Here is a 21,725-nt window from a genome sequence, read left to right on the forward strand (position 1 = left end):
TCTCCCATCCAGGCTTTGCTTTCTCCACTCCACCATATGCACAGAAAAATGGTAATTTATTCTTATAAATAGGTATCAGGTATTTATTCCAACACTGGATGACCTTAAATAGATGGATTTTTATGTGCGTGCATAGAGAGTATCTTTTAGGCGTTGTGTGGCTCCCATAAGTACACACACAGCAAAGATGAGTGGGTACAGGTAAGTCTTGGGGTTCAGTACTTCACTTGGGGGGGGGGGGGGTAGAGGATGCAAAAAGACATCCCAAAGAATAACTGTGCTAAAAGTACACTTATTCCTTAGGTATAGCACAAGCAAAACACATAAGTTACAACCTCACTATAAAAAGAGGCTGGAGCATCGCTGCCTACAGTTTTAGCAAAATTATTATTTTTTTTTATTATTATTGAAATGTTCTACAATGTTCTTAGTTTTATCTTGAAGTGTATGGTTCTTTGAAGTGTCGTAGCCAAACACTTTATACATCTGCTGCCATATTTCATACTCTTTTACGCTTCCAAATGCTCACCTTTTTGATTTTGATACTGACAACTCATATTTTAAACATGGACCTGTGGGACGTTCATACAACAAGATCAGCTTTTTTTTAAAAGAAAACTGTAGAATGTTTACTGGTTATAGTTTTTGCTTAGGTGGCATAACGAGTGGTGTGTCATGCATTATTTCTGAGCAGAATATCATCAATATTATCAGAATGGTAGAAAAAAGTACTCTTGTTTTAAATTAACAGTTAACTTGATTACATTGTGTACATATATTAGTCCTAATTTATGTGAATTTTCACTACGTGTGAATTTATGTATATATATATATATATATATATATATATAAATATATTTATGTTCTGTATTTTAGAAGTGTTTCTTGATCATGTGAAATGCTACAAGGTGCGATATGGTGTTTCTCTGTGTGACCCCATGTATGCATGTTCCATACTGAAAATTTTCTACCAATAACCTAAAAATTAATCGCCTCCCCCCATTAACCTACATACCTGATAAAATGTTATTGGCTCACTTGTTTGTACCAGTGTGTTGCATTAATGCATGTATGTTAACAAGCATTATGTACCAAGCTAATAAGTGTTGCATTAATAAAGTAGCCCATTTAAATGCATAAGCAGTTCACAACACAGCAAAAAAAGTCAGATGAACATGTTCCTGCCATTCACAGGTGTGAATGGGTCCTAAGTTTCTACAGAGGGAGCTTTTCACCATTTATAGAAGAAGAAAGCTTTCTTCATGTCACCCCCTCTGTTCTCTCTGCAACAAACATTTTTTTCACATTTGCACTACCCTGCTAGAAAACATCTGTGCAGGTTTTCTTGCCCTAGCACTCTTGTTCAAGGCAAATCCAAACACTGCCTGCCCATGCAGCCATCTATGCAGCCGCTAAATTGCTATTGTTTGTTTTAAGTATATGGCAATTAGAGAATGATAGTTTCTCTCACACAGCAAATAATAGCCTCATATATCAATACAAGGGAATGTAGTTTTGGTGCACAGCAATGACCTATATTTATCTTCTCTGACTGTGTCAGATGTAACAGGAATGCATTTTAAATTCATCAGGGAACATTTTTCACTATAAAAACAAAAAAGGGGGGATTCTGGTAAATTCTTTGATAATGTTTATTTATGGCTGAGAACCGCATCTGATTGGTGGGATAAAGTTTTGTTTCTTGCCGCCTGCTATGTACGCTAATTTTCATCAGCTTCTCCATTCTCCATTCTTTCACTCTCTTCGTCTTTTTATCTTTCAGCCCGCTGCCTTTGATTACTGCTATATCTCCCTCTAATCTCCCTGCCTGTCTCCCCCTCCTTAGCAGTGTGAGAATCATTTACATATTTATCACCTATTTCCACTTGCCTGTCTTTTTCTCCTTTCTAAATTCTCTTCTTGTTCTCTTTTTTTTTATCCTCCAAAAATCTAGTATCTTCCTTTTTATGCCTATATTTGACATTTTGTCTTTCTTCAATATATTCATTTCTTTTCTACCTCCGAGCATCTGCCTTTCTTTCCATCTCTCCCTCTTATTTCCTTCGCCGCTGACGTAGCCTTGTCTCTCTTTCTTTCAGATTTTGGTGGCAGCTGGAGACGGACAGAAACAGAGACGGATTCATCGCTTGAAATCTACATCCCAGGGCACAGAGGCGGCTGGCACACTTATATACACAATCTCTGTCTTCTGTTCCATGTCACCCTTTCCGTTCATTTTAACTTTCCACGGCTTGATCGAAAAAAATACTGGGAAACACAAACGAGTAACTGTTGATTGCTCACGGGGTGCTAACTGTTTGATCAGATACTATAATTGAGAGGCGACTTGTTCTCATATCCTGTCCCATAGAACATGATGTGCGGAATTTTGTCTAGGACTGTCATGGAAGCATTGCGCTAAGCTTGGGCACAAATTTATATTCGGATAACGTCTCTTCCTCTGGACCATCATCGTTGTTGTCTGCAACATGTCATACTGGTGGTTCTTTTTGACACTAGTTCCTTTCTTCTGGTACCTCCCACCAGGGGCAAAGAGCGATTGCTGGCTGATTGAAGGTGACAAAGGTTATGTCTGGCTGGCCATTTGTAGCCAGAATCAACCTCCATATGAAACCATCCCCCAGCATATCAACAGTACAGTTCATGATCTTAGACTTAATGAAAATAAGTTAAAGATTATTGGCTATGCTTCCCTCTCCCGCTTTGGAAATCTAACCGACCTGAATCTTACAAAAAATGAAATATCCTATATTGAGGATGGAGCCTTTCTGGGACAATCGAACTTACAAATCCTGCAGCTTGGATATAATAAGTTGACCAATTTATCAGAGGGAATGCTGAGGGGCATGCCTAGACTACAATTTCTTTTTGTTCAGCACAATTTAATAGAAGTGGTAACACCAGGAGCTTTTTCCGAGTGTCCTAGCCTCATAAGCATTGATTTATCCTCCAACCGACTCACAAAGCTAGATGGTATTACCTTTGTTGGTCTTCAAGCACTTATGGCATGTGAACTGGCAGGAAATCCATTTCATTGCAACTGTGAACTTTTTGGCTTTCTTGGGTGGTTAGTCATGTTCAACAATTTTACTCGTAATTATGACCGCTTACAATGTGAAAGCCCCAGAGAATTTGCTGGTTACCCACTTCTTAGCCCCAGGCCTCACCATAGTCGAAATGCCATAACTGTTCTTCAAGCTCAGTGCAAGAATGGAGCCTATATACCTCGCGAAAGGCCAACCCCTTTTATCCCAAACTCCTTGCCTGATACAGATGAAAATTCTGGTTATAGTCCTGGAGATCTTCTTTCATCTGAGCCAACCCCAACATCTACCACAGATTCTTCTGGCATACCCACTATTGAAATTCATCATGTAACAGGAAGTTCAGCCACTTTAATTGTTACTATTCCATATCCCTATAAAAAGATGTACATTCTGGTACAGTACAACAACAGTTTCGTATATGATGTTACAACTCTGAAGCACAAGAAAGAATATATAACCTTGGATAAGCTGAAGGCTCATGTTAACTATACTTTTTGTGTAGCATCCATTCGGAACTCAAAACGTTATAACCATACTTGTCTGTTTGTATTTACTCGGTCTAAGGACAAGGAAGAATTTTCCCCCAACACTTCCACAACCACTCACTATATTATGACTATATTAGGTTGCCTCTTTGGCATGGTCATCATTTTGGGAGTGGTCTACTACTGCTTGCGAAAAAAGAGAATGCAGGAGGAAAAGAAAAAATCCCTAAATGTTAAAAAAACTATACTTGAAATGCGGTATGGTTCTGATGTTGACCCTTGTATTGGAGCTCATTCATCCCAGAAGCTCTCAGAACATCCTATTCCTATCTCCCGTATATCATCACTGCCAACATCAGTTGGCGGCCTTGGAAGTGGAGGGGAGAAAGGAATGTCTTCTAAGCCAATGAACTCTCAAATGGGAACACCAAAAGTTCCAAAAGGCACAAATTATATGGAAGTGCGAAGTGGAGAAGGACTAGACAGAAATCAAAGAGGCATTTCAGGAGAAGAGGATGAAGAAGACTTTCGTGAACTAGATAATGGTGAAGGCTCTGCAGCCGAAATATCCACTATTGCCAAAGAAGTGGATAAAGTGAACCAAATTATCAATAATTGTATTGATGCCCTGAAACTTGACACGGCTTCTTTTTTAGGCGGGGGGGACCCGGAGCTGGGCTACGATTGCCAGTCAATTCCAGCCAGCTCTTCTGGTCATTTGGAAAGGCTGAGCTTCCTCTCTCCTCCCTACAAGGATGGTGTTCATCCACTTCAGCGCCAGCTGAGTGCAGATGCTGCCACGGTGGCAAAGAAACGCTGCAGCATTTCGTCTAGTGGCTCCATTAAGAGTGCCAGAGTTTTTAGCTTGGATGTCCCTGATCAGCCTATAAAGTGTGACTCCAAATATATCGAGAAAAGCAGCCCACTCAACAGTCCCTTGGACCGCCTCCCTCTTGTGTCCTCCGCAGGGGTTCACCATTTAGATGTCAAGCCTTCCTATCACTGTAGTGAGCATCGCCACTCCTTCCCTGCTCTTTATTATGAGGAAAGTGCTGATACATTAAGCCAGAGAGTAAGTTTTCTGAAACCCCTTTCTCGTTCCAAGAGGGACTCCAGTTATTCCCAGCTGTCACCCAGACACCATTTCTCTGGATACTCCTCTAGCCCAGAATACTCAACTGAAAACACCCACAAGATATGGGAGCGCTTCCGTCCTTACAAAAAACACACACGAGAAGAGGTCTACATAGCAGCCGGACATGCCTTGCGCAAAAAAGTCCAGTTTGCCAAAGGAGAGGACTTGCACGACATTTTGGATTACTGGAAAGGAGTGTCTGCACAGCAGAAACTGTAACCAACACCTAAGAGGGTGCTAAGAGCCGGACAGGGCTGTGGACATGTTGAAAATTGTGGTGCTCAGGCACTGCAGTTTAAAGTTTACATTGGAGGTGTGGATGTACCCTCGTAAAAGGAGGGGAGAAAATTTGATTTGAGAGTTCTGCACAGGGAATTTTCTGGCACAGACCTCCTCCCCTTTTTTAACACTTCTCCCCCTCGTCTCCATACACTGTAGTGGTGACTTTCTTTCCATTTATACATTTTGGTTTTATATTTATTTTTTATTAATAATATATTATGATAAAAAATATATAGCCCAGAATGTTGCAAGCTGAATTCAAGCCCTAGCAGGGAAGAAAATAGCCATTTCTGATTTAGTCAGTCATGTGAAATAATATTCTTATATTGTTCTTTCCTTAATGTTTGTATGGATTGATGTCAATTCTTTTTGACACAAAATTGGCTTGGGATCTGCAGTTTAATGATACAGTGATTTTTATTCCAAGAGCTTTGAAGAAAAGGCTGCTCTGATTACTAATAATTACAATAATCATAAATGATACCTATCATCATGAGATAAAAATAACTATTTTAAGGTAAAGCTATATCAATACCGCAGGGTGCTCTGATATGTTAAATATCAAAGCTCGGAAAAGGGATAAAGCTGAGTGATCATTACAAACTATTAAAGTGAAAGCAACATCTCACACTGAGAATTTCTTTTCAGAAAATAAATAAATCTTTTTGTAGTCTGCATGTTTGTTGAGAGAATGTGCGCTTAAAAGGAATCGGTGGAGAAATATACATAATATGGAATTGTTTTTAAAAAGAATGGGCTAACTCGGCATATATTTTGACATGTTATTATATCCACATTAAAGAGAAGCTAATTTTAGACCTGGTATTTGGTATATTGTTTTCAGGCAACAAATTGCAACTAGCCCTGCCCACTGTAGGATAAAATATATCTACATCAGTTCTTGGCATATCAAATCACCGACCAACATTTGGGCTTTTGGAACTTTTAAAGGTTAAAAGAGTTAAACTGTAGGGTTGTCCAACTTTTTTGGATGCTGTGTGCCACAAAAACTAAAATGCCAATGCAGCATTACATGAATGTGCTCTCTCTGACGTTTTTTATAAATATAATATAATATTGTATAATATATAAATATATATAAATAAATATATATATATATATATATATATATATATATATATATATATATATACAATGTAAACAAAGCTATAGTTTATCAGACACAATATATTCCCCATGAGATTTATGGCAAAAGGTTGCAAATACCTAAGATATTATTATATTATCAGGGAACCTAGAACAAGCTTACTGCTGATATTATAGCCCAACTCCAAGCACAAAAAACATACCACAGGTAAATTTACACAAAGCAACCTCTATCATGCATTAGGCAATGTTTCCATGCAGAGATTAGTAAAGCCCCCAATGTACCTCCAAACTGTTTGGATGTTCTCACAGACTCCAGCACAGAGGTTGTGTCCTCCATATACCTTCCAGACCATGAATGACCTGGAGAAACCAATGTGGAAACATAACTGCAGAGCTGGGGTCTGTGCAATTTTCTGTGCCTAAATGGTCCCAATGTATAGTGAGATCCATAGGTAAATCTGGTGTAACAATGAGCAGACTTGCCTAAAATACAGCCTGCATGGTGAAAGCTTGTTTTTGGGAAAAAGAATTATTCATCTGCTTCAACCATCTAGAGTTGGCTTATTTCTAAAAAAGTGCTTCACAATTAAAAAACAAAATCACAGCAACTTCTAAGTATAACATTTCTTACCAGTAAGCTGCTCATATTATTGAGACAAACTTATCTTAAGCTTCGTACACACTTCCAACTTTTATCGTTGGAAATGAACGACAAACGAACGACGAACGACCGATTGGCCAAAAATCGTTCGTAAAAAAGTAACCAACGACGCCGACGAATGAGGATAGTTGTTGTAAATGAACGACCGGACCGGCGGATCGGATTGGACGACGATCGTTGACCATCTATCGTGTGTACGGTCGTTCAGTGATCGTCCATGGTCTGAGCATGCGCGGTGAACGAACGTTCGCTCACTTCCTGTGGTGCACGTCACTTCCTGTATCGTTCAAACGATCGCATCTATCGTGTGTACAATATCTTTGAACGATCGTGTCGTTATCTGTATGTACAGGATCGGTGCCATACGATCGTTCACAGATATCGTGCAGGATCGTTCGTCGTTCGTTTACCAACGATAAAAATTGAAAGTGTGTACGCAGCTTTAGAATACTTCCATCCTTTTTTTCTACAATTAGGACCATTGAAACCTCCATGCAAATCGCTACTTAATATTTCAAAAAGGGCACCTAAATTTTCTAAAAATGAAACATCAAATGGCCTGTTGGAATGAAGTTCGTTTAACTGTATATAAAAAATCTGTACTAAATTTCTAGGACAAAAAAAAGCATTAGTATAAAAAGAAATTCTATAGGGGTTAAAGTCCTTAGGCCCAGTTCTTAGTTGAAGCTCGTACACCTATAGACCAAAGTGTGGATAACAGGAATTCATTAGCACTGTTTAATTAAAAAAATCATGTGAAAAGTGTATTTTTGGCATATTTATGATCAGAAATGGCAGGACACTTCTGCACAGATGACAAGACCCAAGCAAACCCTCAGGTGCCTATGCAAGGTTTGCTAAGTTTATCCATCACTTGCATCCACTTATGTTGATGGTTTCCAGTAACAAGAAGCCATGTTCCATAGGGACCCTGAGCAGTGATTGAAAACAAAATGGTGCTGGGTGTCTACAGAATGCCATCACTTATATTTGTAGGATAAGGGCACCTTTGGTCCCCTTACAATATTTGGTGAAACAATTGCAACTTTTACACCCTAAACAGATAAAACAAAGTTTAGTTTTGGCTATATACAAATATTTTGTATTTACTAGTTATGCTGAACTTGGGGATGTTTTAAGCTTTTTAAATTTGTATTGAAGGCTAATGGGAGCTGCGTGTTATGACGTATTCAAATAAACACTGCATGCTGCAGTTTTAGCACTTTGTTTCCAGTTTGTAATGAATGACGTATGTTTAATTTACAGTTTTCAAAGATTTAAATCAAGCCGTACAATATCACAGCAGAACCATACCCAATAGAGGTTAATATGGAGAAACATTTTAAACAGCAGCTTTCATTTTTCTGTGTTACCACCTGAATTGAAGATATTTACTTGTCTTATATATTCTCCTTGGTGTCCCTCACTTTACGAAGTCAGCTTGCAACATCACTTATTGTAGTGCATGGGCTTTACTTTGTCACCTCTACATCGCCCTGTGTTTTCTTGACTTTTTAGAAGCTGACTAATCTTTTTTAGGTTATTTTTTATCTTTATATATAAACCTATTGCTTACAAACAGTGGGTGTACCCATTTTGAAAGCAAAACCAATATCCAGCCTATCAATGTATTGGTGAGATCAGGGAGTCCTGTTTCATGAATATTTGTCCAGAACAAAATGGCTGCATCCATTGTCAGTAGGTAAGAGGAGCACTTTATGTTTTTCTGTTGTAATTTCAAAGACATGATTTGTTTTTTGGCTTCTTGTTTTCTGATTTTTTTTGGGTGGAATTGGGGGTGTGGGAGGGTTTGTGAGAAAGGGATGGAGGGACTTGTACACAAGATTTTGGCCAATAATTTTCAATGAAGGAGATGGGAACTGTATTTTTTGCATGCATTAGTGTAAAAAACAAAAAAAAACTAAAAAAAAACAACAAAAAAAGTACAAAAAATTACAAAAGATAAAGATAAAATAAATAAAAGTACTTGGCACAGTTCACTCTTAGCATATGTCCAGCAGTGATATGTCATCCTGCCTGCTGGGAATCTGCTGGTATCTGGTGGTAGAGATGAAGGTACACTGATATATACATAGATATTAAAAATGTAATAATCTATACGCTATAGCTCTTTCATATACCCCTCCACACCATTCATAAATGATTTTTACATTAGAAAATACCAAATGCAATGGATGCAATGTAATATGACAACAGACACTGAGAATACGGCCAACTTCCTTATGTACCTCATTATAAAAATTGTTCATATTCATCAAATCACACGTATTAATCGAGAAGCCATAATGATCCATTGAATTCACTGCAATTTTTAAGTATTTTTTCATTTAAATAATTGTATTAATTCATCAGGGTTTTGAACATATTAAAAAAAAGGGATACCGATCAGGGAAAAGTACACAAAATTTTCTCTACACCTCTTCCCCCAAAAGACACTTGATAAAGAATATTGGTCATTGTTATAGTTTATTCATTTCTGATGGTACTTCCTTTCGTACGTGGACATGGAGTCCACCCAGGTGAGTAATTTACTGATTCTAATTTTGCTTAGGCAGAAGCCCTTTTTTCTAACCTAAAAATGTTATACCTAAAAAGACATGCACATATAATATAATGTGCATGGGAAACAGATGGAGGCTGTCTTCCCTGTCCTTTCTCTTTGAAATTACTAATATCCTGGTTGTCATACTGATCCTCTTGCTTCATTATTTTGAATCTCTCACCCAGAGAAAGTACATGTGTATAAATTTTGGTTGCTTGTTACAGATCAGTGAATCTGAAGTAATTTGGTCATTTTAACACCCAAGGTGAGCCCATGGCAGTCACCATGCCAGCCACTTGGCTTCGAACACTGCTGCACACTTTCTTGTGTTGGCACATTACACGGGGGGATCAGCGGGGGTCACTTTGACAATACTGTTCTGTAAAAATATTTCATTTTCTATGTACACTTTAGACCAGCGGTCGCCAACCTTTCGGACCTCACGGACCACTAAATTTATAATGGATAATCACGTGGACCATTAATATGAATTTTTATAAAAAGATAAATACATTTGTAAAACAAAAATCTCCCTAATGGTGCTGACTGGACTGTGGCGGCTCTGATTCATTGATCAGCTCACGGTTAAGTGAAGTATTATTATTGTTACTATTATCATTAGTTGTATTATCTTTGGTATTACTAAAGAAATGCAAAATATTTGTTTGCTTTTTCTCACTCATTATGGGTTTATTTCATTCTAAGACCAAACAAGAAATCATAGTTATCAAAGTCAAACTATTTGATGCCATAAACATAACAGTTATAGAAAATACACAGCTAAGGTCATACTTACCTAAAAGATCACCTGAGAAATAAACAAATAAAATAAAACAATGGGATGAGAATCGGTATTGGTGGAGCGGGGTGACTGTTGTAATGGTGGAAACAATACTGAAGCGTACGGCTCGGTAACGGTTCCTTCATACAACTTAATACTACACTGACGTCACGCTGCGCCTCTCTTGTTTTTCCGTCTCTAGTACAGTTCATGAACTGTGAAATATAAAGGTGAAAATTGTCATTCAGAATACAAGAATTTATTAGAAGTTTTTTTTTGTTTTATTAAATATAAAACATAAAAATTGTCCAAATGTCCAAATTTTTTTGTGGACCACCAAAATTTTCTCACGGTCTATAGATTACTGGTTGGCGACTACTACTTTATACCAGCCATTTTAAACTAGGGTTCCTCCAAAGGTTGATATGAGTTCCTCAAACTGTCCCTAATTGACCTCCCTCAATTCGATGCATGCATGTTTTTGATAGCAAAACCGCTTGATAAAACCACATGCATAATAATGTTTTAGTTGTTTATACATTGGCACCAGGACAAAATGGGGCTTTCTATCATATATACATATATACCACAATTATATATAGTTAAAATTAAAAATTTAATAAATATTAAAAGTGTGCGTCATAACAAATTTGTATAAATCAGATTTTTTAAAGAAACATTAATGATTTGTATTGACACAGCAAAATAACCACAAATATTTAACAGTCAAACAATAACATTCTGGTTCCAAATGGTGACGTGTTTCATAGAATCTCTCTCTTCATTAGACCAAGGACCATAAGTTTCACACAATTAGAATATTTATATTTCCTCTAATCTGCTATCACCAAAAGGAGTGAAATTATTTGATATGATTCCTAAAGAATAAACATATAAAGATTTAAAAATAATTAACCAGAGAACAAACCGTCAAATATTCAGGTCTTTTTTGTTTTTAAATGGCAAAACACACAAATTGGTTATAGCTTTTTAAATATTACAACATTTTATAATCATAGAATATTTACCCTTAATGGTGTTTTTTTGGAAATATTTATGGGCCCTTTTAAATAAGCATGGACAGCTTGGAGTAATGCTGGTATTGTAATGTTAAGGAAAACAGAAACTACTTTAACCTCCAATGGTCCAACCTCCAACACCAATGCCAGCCGGGCATCATCAAGTGGACCTAGATGCCGGGTTGGCATCTTTTGGGGAAGCTGTGGGCTCATGAGGACCGGGTAAGTCCTCCATTCCATCCCGAGTGTGTACCATTTTCTGCAAAGAAATTTCACCCTGAGTCACACTCGGCTTTACCGCCAGGGGGGTTCAAGAAGAGGTAAAATATCTTTTATTTATATAATATCAACTATTTGATACCATACCAGCATTACTCCAAGCTGCCCATGCTTATTAAATTATTAATTTTACTATATATAAAGGTGAAATTTATATCATAGAAAGCCCTGCGGCCAATGTAATGTATTTATGTTTGTGGGGGTGTATACCACAGTAATTTAAATAGAAGGGTTTGACTTTATCCCAGGCACCATCCCATCTTTTATAACTTGATTATAAAGATATTATTCTAAATACCATAGTAAGAGTTACTGTCACCAATTTAAGAGGCTTTTTTTCCATTGAACCCCAAAAAGTGGTTTTAGTAGAGGTTTCCCAAGATCTAAAAATGATTTTAAGGGTTTCTCAGGGATAAATAGTTTGAAGAAGACAATAAAAGTGAAAACATTCGTCTTTGATAGGTGTTAGTCTTTTTTTGTAAATAAAAATATAAATTTATGTTAGAATCTGTCCAGTAAAAAATGCCACTAATACAAAGCATAGTAAAAAGATTTGCAAGTGCCGAAAAAGTATTTTTTAATTTTGTGCATTGTCTTGCTTTGTAAATTGATAACTGAAAAGTTACAAACAAATAAAATGAAAATAAACACATAAAAATAATAATAAAAGAGCAAAATACAAAAACTACAGAAAAATAATTGGGACAGGGGGAGGAATGAGTCATTTAGAGTTGATTAGGATTATCTAAGATTTAAATAGGAGTACATTCTATTATTATTTTTTGTTTCTATAACTGCAGCAGTTTCTATCAGCATTTTAATGAACGATTATCACAAGTAATAACAGTAATCAGTCAAGCAAAATTCACTTGCTTCATTGTGTGCACCGATCTCGTGCTCTATGCCCATTCAAACCAATTGTCTTATATTCATGTTGCTACAGTAAATCTTCAACATCGGTATGTATAGGTTTTAAATAAAATATGATGTCTATATAAAATTGTAATTTCTTGCAAGAAAGCTAGCTGTTTTCCAGTATAGCACTTTTTCAGTGTAAGCAATTGTATAGAAAATTATATTGATTTAAAGAAGAATAGAAAAAAAAGGGGGGGGGGGTACAAAAGTAATTTAAGCCAAAATTACATAATGGGCACCATAAAATGTATGTTTATATGAGTTGTTTTTTTTTATTTTACAAGTCTGTAAATCCAGAACTATTGTAACTGTGCTCATTTCAGGATACAACACATCAGGAGTCACAAGGCTTTCTCATACAGAATCCCACACCTCCACTTCCACCTTCAATTTCTTCTTTAGCCAAATCAGCACTTTTATTTACTATTATTATTATTATTATTATTATTAAACAGGATTTATATAGCGCCAACATATTACCCAGCGCTGTACATTAAATAGGGGTTGCAAATGACAGACTAATACAGACAGTGATACAGGAGGAGAGGACTCTGCCCTGAAGAGCTTACAATCTAGTAGACTACTTTTACATTAGGACAAACAAGCATCTACATTACTTTTACACACAGGGATAATGCTCCACTGAAGTCTTCAACAGAAACACCGATAAACTATATAACAGCTTAGAAAAATAAAACAATTGTAACCAATCACATTTTACATTTTTTGTGAATGATTGCAAGGAAAATAGTCTTCGTTGCTCTCTAAATATGACATGTAATAGAGCAGCAGCATGATATTACAAACAATCATGTCTACTAATTGAGCAGCAATGACTTTGGGGACAGCCTTGAGGGTGGATCTATCCAATAAGCAGGCAACAAGAAATAATTTACCTCTGCCCTTTCCTCATAGTATTGATATGAGAATAGCCCCTGGGCAAGCCAGTGACACATGAGTATCCCGAATCTAATTATCTGCCCAAAGTCCTATCCACTCTCATACCAACCATTCATTACTCATTTTATTTTGAGAATACTGCAAAAATAGGAGTGTTGTGCGGGTATTAATTATACTTCTGCTGCTTAGTAAAAGTGAAACTTTAGGCAAAATTTAAATGTAACTCATGGAATAAGTTGTCCCATGACACCTATACACCTCACACACTCAAAAACATAAAATGTGTATATTGCAGCTTACCAGTCCTCAGATGTTGTAACTGCATTAGCTTTTTTTTGTCAGGTTTCCCCATTTTAATTTTACCTGGTGATCCTGCAACTTACATACTTCCTTTCCATTCATAGTTATGCTTTTTTCTTTTTATTATTCTTTTAAACATATTTAAAAAAAGAAAATCATAACATACTGTACATGTATAGCAACCCATTATATTTATTATACAAAAAGATATAAAATATATCCAAAAAGTCAAAGAAGTAGAAAAAACAAAATGCAGTATGAAACTTCCTTGGCTGCACATACAGGCTGGACTTCAAACATGGCAGCCTTTGTTTATCTCAACTACATGGTGATGATGGAACCAGTATTTTAGGATTTTCATTTTAGGCATAGAAGAAGTAACACAAAAGATATTATTTACACTTGCTAATAATATTCCTGGCTTAAAAAATGAAAAATGTAAACTAATGTCAACCCATCTAAAACCTAGAAAACTTTAATATGTTTGAATTTTGTTTTAGGTTTAGACATGCTTTAAATAGTGGTGTACATCAGATAAAACCAAGCATAAAGTTATATGTTAAATGTTTACTGCCTAGTGCTTGACTTGCCCTCATGCAAGCAAGTTATTGGTAGTTGGGAGTAAAGAGCGTATTTTACACTATTACCGGTATCTGGGGAGAATGGAAAAACTTGTCTAATGTTGTATTCATTTTAAGGCATATATACAGTCAACAGCTGGAAGTGATTGGGTGGCTTTAAAACATTAATCAATTTAACTTCTCACTATGTGGAATTGATTACTGCTGTAAAGCCACCCAATCACTTCTTCAATGTTTGTAAGATGCTACCTGATATTCTCTTCCACCTGCCATTTGTTCCCAATTCTGCAATGTATGTGAGTTCCCTTAGGTTGGTGTATAATAATATTACTACAATGTCCTAGGACATGAAACATGTATACGAACGTATACTCCCAGAAAAAAAACATTAATGAGCTCTTACGATAGCATAGCAAACCATTTAGAAAATAGAACCAGTTTTGAAGCACATCATTGAAACAATGGGGTTGACTTTATTATTATTAATATTATTATTATTATTATTAATAAACAGGATTTTTATAGTGCCAACAAATTATGCAGCGCTGTACATTAATTTAACAAAGTTTCAATGGGCTTCAATGAACGTAGTTTTCCTTTAATTATTCAACCCTATAGTTCCATTAACTCAGTTCATTTGCCCATACGCTAAGGAGAACCACATTTACTTGACTTTTTTTCTTTTAAAAGAAGGCAATGCATGTCATTAATCTTAAGTTGATGAGTACAATGCAAAGAATGATAGAATATTTGTATTTTTATAGTGACATTTGTTAATTAATGTAAATGACTCTATGTAAGTGTAAATGACTTTACTTTAAAAACAAACATGGTTATGGCATGGAAAACAAATGAGTCTTCCTTATGTTCCTGAGTCAGCTTTAGAGTCACCCTATTTTGTTGGGAGAATCTGGAAACATACATCTACATGGAAACATGTTCATCTCACTTTTTTGCTGACCATGATTACAAGTACAGAATTTTTTTTACTCTACACAGAAGATTAGTGCATCCATCTTGTAGATATCAAGGAACACATCACCCATTATGCAAACTCATTCAATACTGAAAGAATCAGCATTATTCATGTACCAGCCACTACATGTGGAAGGAAATGGAGAAATACATATGCACAATGACATGCAATTTGAAAAACTTTTTATTAAAAAAAAGTTATTCTACTTTATTCATTTATATCACTTTTAGGTAAAACTAACTTCCCTACACTTTTAAGTTGTCTTCTTAACTTATCATTGATAATTTTTTACTTATTAAAAAAGTCTTTCTAAATCTACTATAGAAGGAAAATACATAGAAGGAAAAACATAGAAGGAAAATACAACATATCTCTTTTTTATGCTGCGATCAATGAATCCCAGAGGGGAACTGTAGAGGTATAGCATTAAAGCAAATTAATGAGAAATTAAAAGACTTAGATAATGATCCCCATTAGGCTATATACAACATTGTTAATTGTTTAAAACAAAAAACAGAACTAAATATTCCCAGTGTTTAAGGTTACAAGCCTTCAGCTTTATCTCCATCCTTGACCCAGCAGATACCAGCAGCTCTGTTCCCTAACATATGAGGACAAAAAGGATTTGAGAGATCTTCTTGTTTGTTGTCTTTCCAGATTTTGTTTTATTGGCACGCATTGTTCCTGAAAAAAAGAAAAAAAGGATTATTGGATGGAAAAAAATCTATTTCTATATTTGCAATAAATTTCTTATGAAATCCAGGTTGTTTGTGGTTTGTTTGACCTTAAAGAATTTTAGCACTTCTGTGAAGAATGACATTCCCTCTGTTTGTGATTCAATTCATTTAAGGGCAAGTCCACTTTCTTAACAACTTCTAATTGTTTTTCAGAGTTTTATAGTTGCCATAAGTTATCTGTACATAATATTTGTTAAGAACAAAAGGATCTCTGGAATCTCTCTAACCGGTTTGTAAGCCATGCAAAGAGCAACTCATGAAAGCTCAGAGCAGCCACAGAAATACACAAAAAGTAGGGTGTAGACATACTGAAAACTGTAAATGTATTCAAATGAAATGTATTTTACACTATTACCGGTATCTGGGGAGAATGGAAAAACTTGTCTAATGTTGTATTCATTTTAAGGCATATATACAGTCAACAGCTGGAAGTGGTTGGGTGGCTTTAAAACATTAATCAATTTAACTTCTCACTATGTGGAATTGATTACTGCTGTAAAGCCACCCAATCACTTCTTCAATGTTTGTAAGATGCTACCTGATATTCTCTTCCACCTGCCATTTGTTCCCAATTCTGCAATGTATGTGAGTTCCCTTAGGTTGGTGTATAATAATATTACTACAATGTCCTAGGACATGAAACATGTATACGAACGTATACTCCCAGAAAAAAAAAAACATTAATGAGCTCTTACGATAGCATAGCAAACCATTTAGAAAATAGAACCAGTTTTGAAGCACATCATTGAAACAATGGGGTTGACTTTATTATTATTAATATTATTATTATTATTATTAATAAACAGGATTTTTATAGTGCCAACAAATTATGCAGCGCTGTACATTAATTTAACAAAGTTTCAATGGGCTTCAATGAACGTAGTTTTCCTTTAATTATTCAACCCTATAGTTCCATTAACTCAGTTCATTTGCCCATACGCTAAGGAGAACCACATTTACTTGACTTTTTTTCTTTTAAAAGAAGGCAATGCATGTCATTAATCTTAAGTTGATGAGTACAATGCAAAGAATGATAGAATATTTGTATTTTTATAGTGACATTTGTTAATTAATGTAAATGACTCTATGTAAGTGTAAATGACTTTACTTTAAAAACAAACATGGTTATGGCATGGAAAACAAATGAGTCTTCCTTATGTTCCTGAGTCAGCTTTAGAGTCACCCTATTTTGTTGGGAGAATCTGGAAACATACATCTACATGGAAACATGTTCATCTCACTTTTTTGCTGACCATGATTACAAGTACAGAATTTTTTTTACTCTACACAGAAGATTAGTGCATCCATCTTGTAGATATCAAGGAACACATCACCCATTATGCAAACTCATTCAATACTGAAAGAATCAGCATTATTCATGTACCAGCCACTACATGTGGAAGGAAATGGAGAAATACATATGCACAATGGCATGCAATTTGAAAAACTTTTTATTAAAAAAAAGTTATTCTACTTTATTCATTTATATCACTTTTAGGTAAAACTAACTTCCCTACACTTTTAAGTTGTCTTCTTAACTTATCATTGATAATTTTTTACTTATTAAAAAAGTCTTTCTAAATCTACTATAGAAGGAAAATACATAGAAGGAAAAACATAGAAGGAAAATACAACATATCTCTTTTTTATGCTGCGATCAATGAATCCCAGAGGGGAACTGTAGAGGTATAGCATTAAAGCAAATTAATAAGAAATTAAAAGACTTAGATAATGATCCCCATTAGGCTATATACAACATTGTTAATTGTTTAAAACAAAAAACAGAACTAAATATTCCCAGTGTTTAAGGTTACAAGCCTTCAGCTTTATCTCCATCCTTGACCCAGCAGATACCAGCAGCTCTGTTCCCTAACATATGAGGACAAAAAGGATTTGAGAGATCTTCTTGTTTGTTGTCTTTCCAGATTTTGTTTTATTGGCACGCATTGTTCCTGAAAAAAAGAAAAAAAGGATTATTGGATGGAAAAAAATCTATTTCTATATTTGCAATAAATTTCTTATGAAATCCAGGTTGTTTGTGGTTTGTTTGACCTTAAAGAATTTTAGCACTTCTGTGAAGAATGACATTCCCTCTGTTTGTGATTCAATTCATTTAAGGGCAAGTCCACTTTCTTAACAACTTCTAATTGTTTTTCAGAGTTTTATAGTTGCCATAAGTTATCTGTACATAATATTTGTTAAGAACAAAAGGATCTCTGGAATCTCTCTAACCGGTTTGTAAGACATGCAAAGAGCAACTCATGAAAGCTCAGAGCAGCCACAGAAATACACAAAAAGTAGGGTGTAGACATACTGAAAACTGTAAATGTATTCAAATGAAATATATAAGCTAAAAAGATTTGAAATCACAGCAATTAGTTTTATTATACACATGCTATTTTTTTCAATTATTGCATAAACTTGCCCATTTTCACATAATATAAATGTAATTATTGGTTTGAAATAAGACTGGCAATAAAAGTAGTCACAAAAGACTAGCCACTAGTGGATCCTTAACTTTAGCTTAGCGTCTTGGTTCTGGGTACAGAATTCACCAAACTATGAATAGCAGGAATGAGAGTGCTTGCACCATTATTAAGCACACCACCTCTGAAAGCAAACAAAAAAAAGTTCTTTCATGTCTTTTTACCAAGAAGCAGATTTCTCCCAGCCACACTTTGCCCCATTGTGAACTTTGTGCCTATTTATTATGCGTCAGTATTAGTACAACTTGATACATTACCCTGGAGCCAGGGTACTTCTGCTACTGCCACAATACTCATTACCACTGCAAGCACATGTTCCCAGCTGCCTCTTCTGACAGTATGTCTGTCTTTCAGAAAATTCAGAATTATTATTATTAGTGAAATTCTTTTTATTCATTATCTTGGTTCTGCAGAAGTTTTTGGTGGTGGCTAAAGTAATGCTGGTGATGCTAAAGTTGATGCTGGTGACAGTATTGGTAGTAGTGTATTACAAAAAACAGTTGTTGGAAAATTGGGAGATGTTTGATATACTATGGGACCGGGTCAGACAACAATGTTGATGTTGTTCTGGACAGGACATGGGAACCAGGTGAGAGTGATGGGGAGGGCAGTCGTGAGATAAAGAGGAGGGTATTGTGTTTTTGGAAGGCAGAACCTCTACCTATTGAAGCTGAAGATACCTCTGATTCCTGCAAAGACCTTCAAGCTTCAATCTGAAATTTAGGAGAAACACTTTGCCCAACAAATCCTACCTCATCATTCTCTTCTTTCCATTAGGTTCTCAAATGGTTATGCCATCAAATATTGATGCTGCTTCTCTTGGTACTGCTGCTCATTTTGTTCCTCATTCTCCCTCTTTATCTTGTAGTTGTCAGGATTGGAAAAATATTTGGCCAAGAAAAAAGTCCCAGCTATACTCTGGCATTCCAACTGAACGCTCCCCTGATTAAAAATATTATTATTATTCAGTATTTATATAGTGACATATTACGCAGTGCTGTACGATAAATAGGGGCTGTAAATGACAGACAGATACAGACAATCACACAGGAGGAGGAGAGGACCCTGCCCCGAAGAGCTTGCAATCCAAGAAGTGGGGGAAGCAGCACACAAAAGGAAGGTGGAATATGGTTTGGTGGGTGAGTAGTAAGGGTTTTAAGAGACAGAAGAAGATGGATAAGCAAGTTTGAAAAAATGGGTTTTGAGTGCTCTTTTAAATGAGCAGAAAGTAGGAGCAAGCCAAATAGGACGAGGAAGACCATTCCAAAGACGGGGCAGCTCTAGAAAAGTCTTGGAGCCGTGTGTGTGATGAGGTTATGAGTGAGGAAGTCATTAGTAAGTCATTGGAGGAGCGAGGAGAGCGGCTAAGGGAGTATTCTTCTATCAGGTCAGAAAGGTAAGGGGGACAAGAACTGTGGAGGGGTTTGAAGGCAAAGCACAGGAGCTTGAAATTTTCTAAGGTGAAATGGAAGCCAATGAAGAGAACTACAAAGAGATGCAGCAGAAGAGGAGCGGTGGGAAGGATGGATGAGTCTGGCTGCAGCATTCATAATAGATTGTAGAGGAGAGAGTCGGGTTAGTGGAATACCAGAGAGGAGGATGTTACAGTAGTCCAGATGAGAGATGATAGGAGCATGTACAAGGAGTTTGGTGGTTTCTGCGGGCAGGTAGGGGCGGATTTCGGAAATGCTGTGAAGGTAAAAGTGACAGGACCTGTAAATGTTCTGAATATGGGGGGTAAAGAAGTGAACAGATGGTGACGCTAAAACAACGTGATGGGGGGGTCTTATCTAGGTTGAGTTTCAGAACTTTGTCAACCATCAATGATGAGAGGGCTGACAGGCAGCATGAGACCTTATCTAGGACTGAGGGAAACATGTCAGAGGTGGGCAGGTAGATGTTATTCTGTATTCTGGGTGAGAACAGTGGTTAGATTAGGTAAATGTCTCATACAAATACAAACCATTGGTGACTAGAAGTGAACACAGTTGAAGACAGAGAAGACTAATGTTGTTTAATCTATCTCAAGCTAACTTTAGGTAAATGTCTTTTTCAGAAGGACAGACAGGGTAAATATGATCTTTTGCAGTCTTATCAGCACACTGGCATTCATTTCACACCCACCTACTGTATTTCTGCTTTCTGAGATAATCTTCAAGGTATTCCAAATTATTGCTGTTTCCTTTTAGTTAAAGTTTTAGCAAAATAATGAAAGGAAGAAGCAAAATAAAAGCACTGGTATTACTGGAGGCTATGTGAAACACACTCATACTGCAAACCAACAATCACTTACTTAAAGAAGTACAGGAAGTATAGAAAGAAGGACTCTACCAGAGTTCTTTGGCTCATGTACTTCCAGGCCCGTATCATGGAAACAGAAACAAGAAGAAATGAGCTGGGTTACCCTGTCCATCTCCTAGCTTTTACTGGCTTTTGTCTAACCCAATGTTTCTCAATCAGGGTTCCGTAAAACCCTAGGGTTCCTCCAGAGGTTGTTGGGAGTTCCCTGAGCAATAAGCAGTGCATGACTCTCAGGTCAGTTTACCAATGATCTTTTTATCTATCTGTAGGGATGGCGTTTTTCCCACTGGCCAGCATGTAAGAGGAGTTCTTCCTAGTGACCACCACACCAAATGTACTATGAGTTGTTGATATAGTAATTATAGCAGGAGTTCCCTGAAAACCTGAACATTGTTTCAAGGGGTTCTCATATGTTAAAGAAGTTGAGAAACACTGGTCTAATCAGTGGCATCTAGGAGGGCCCCCATTCCACTCCCATTAGTAAATGAATAATAAACTTTGTTATTTGAACAAAATGTTGCACATATGTAGGTTGAAAGGGAGGAAGAAGGAAGTTATTCTGTGGAGGATGATGCCCAAGTGCTACTTGATCTGACAAAGGTTAGAGACAGAATACCTGCAAAGGAGGAGACTGTGGCAACTCCTGCAGTGAATCCCAAGAGAGGAGTATCATTACAGGTGGAAAAAAACAGGTTGAGTTCAGATGAAGAACAGAAAGGGTATACGGGAAGCCTTGAACTAAAATGACTAGATCCTGAATTTGCTGTCTATGTTGAGCTGGGGTCTAACATAGAAGTTGGCAGAGATTGACTCTGGGTGCCACCATTAGGCTATTTGGAAAGTTGATTTCCAGGTGTCAAAAGCAGAACAGCAGTAAAGTAGGTCTAGGGGTAAAAAACGTCACCCATCAGTCAAGTCACATGGAAATAGCTATAGCTACCAATACTACCAAGGTCAGCCCATGAGTAATTAGGATTAGGATATATATATTTTAATTCATGTGTTTTGTTTGCTTGTTTGGTTTTTCTTGTCATAGAAGAAGCCCTTTTATTCCCAAGACCTCAAGTGGCTTTAGAAATGTATTGGTTTTGCTTTTTTTATGTTTTTAAGACAAGGTCACACTATGCTTTCTTTGCTAACTTTCAT

At 36.4% G+C, this 21,725-nt stretch overlaps 1 protein-coding gene across 1 annotated transcript in view; it reads left to right on the top strand.

The window, feature by feature from the left end:
* Positions 1 to 6,107, top strand: part of ELFN2 (extracellular leucine rich repeat and fibronectin type III domain containing 2) — a 75,004-nt gene extending 68,897 nt beyond the window's left edge. The window contains exon 2 of the mRNA XM_072421051.1: positions 2,100 to 6,107. Within this exon, the coding sequence (XP_072277152.1) occupies positions 2,490 to 4,907 (2,418 nt within the window). The 5' untranslated portion in view covers positions 2,100 to 2,489 and the 3' untranslated portion in view covers positions 4,908 to 6,107. The remainder of the gene's footprint in view (positions 1 to 2,099) is intronic.
* The last annotated feature ends 15,618 nt before the right edge of the window (positions 6,108 to 21,725 follow it).

Source organism: Pyxicephalus adspersus, chromosome 8 (genome assembly GCF_032062135.1).
Source record: "Pyxicephalus adspersus chromosome 8, UCB_Pads_2.0, whole genome shotgun sequence".
NCBI lineage: Eukaryota > Metazoa > Chordata > Amphibia > Anura > Pyxicephalidae > Pyxicephalus > Pyxicephalus adspersus.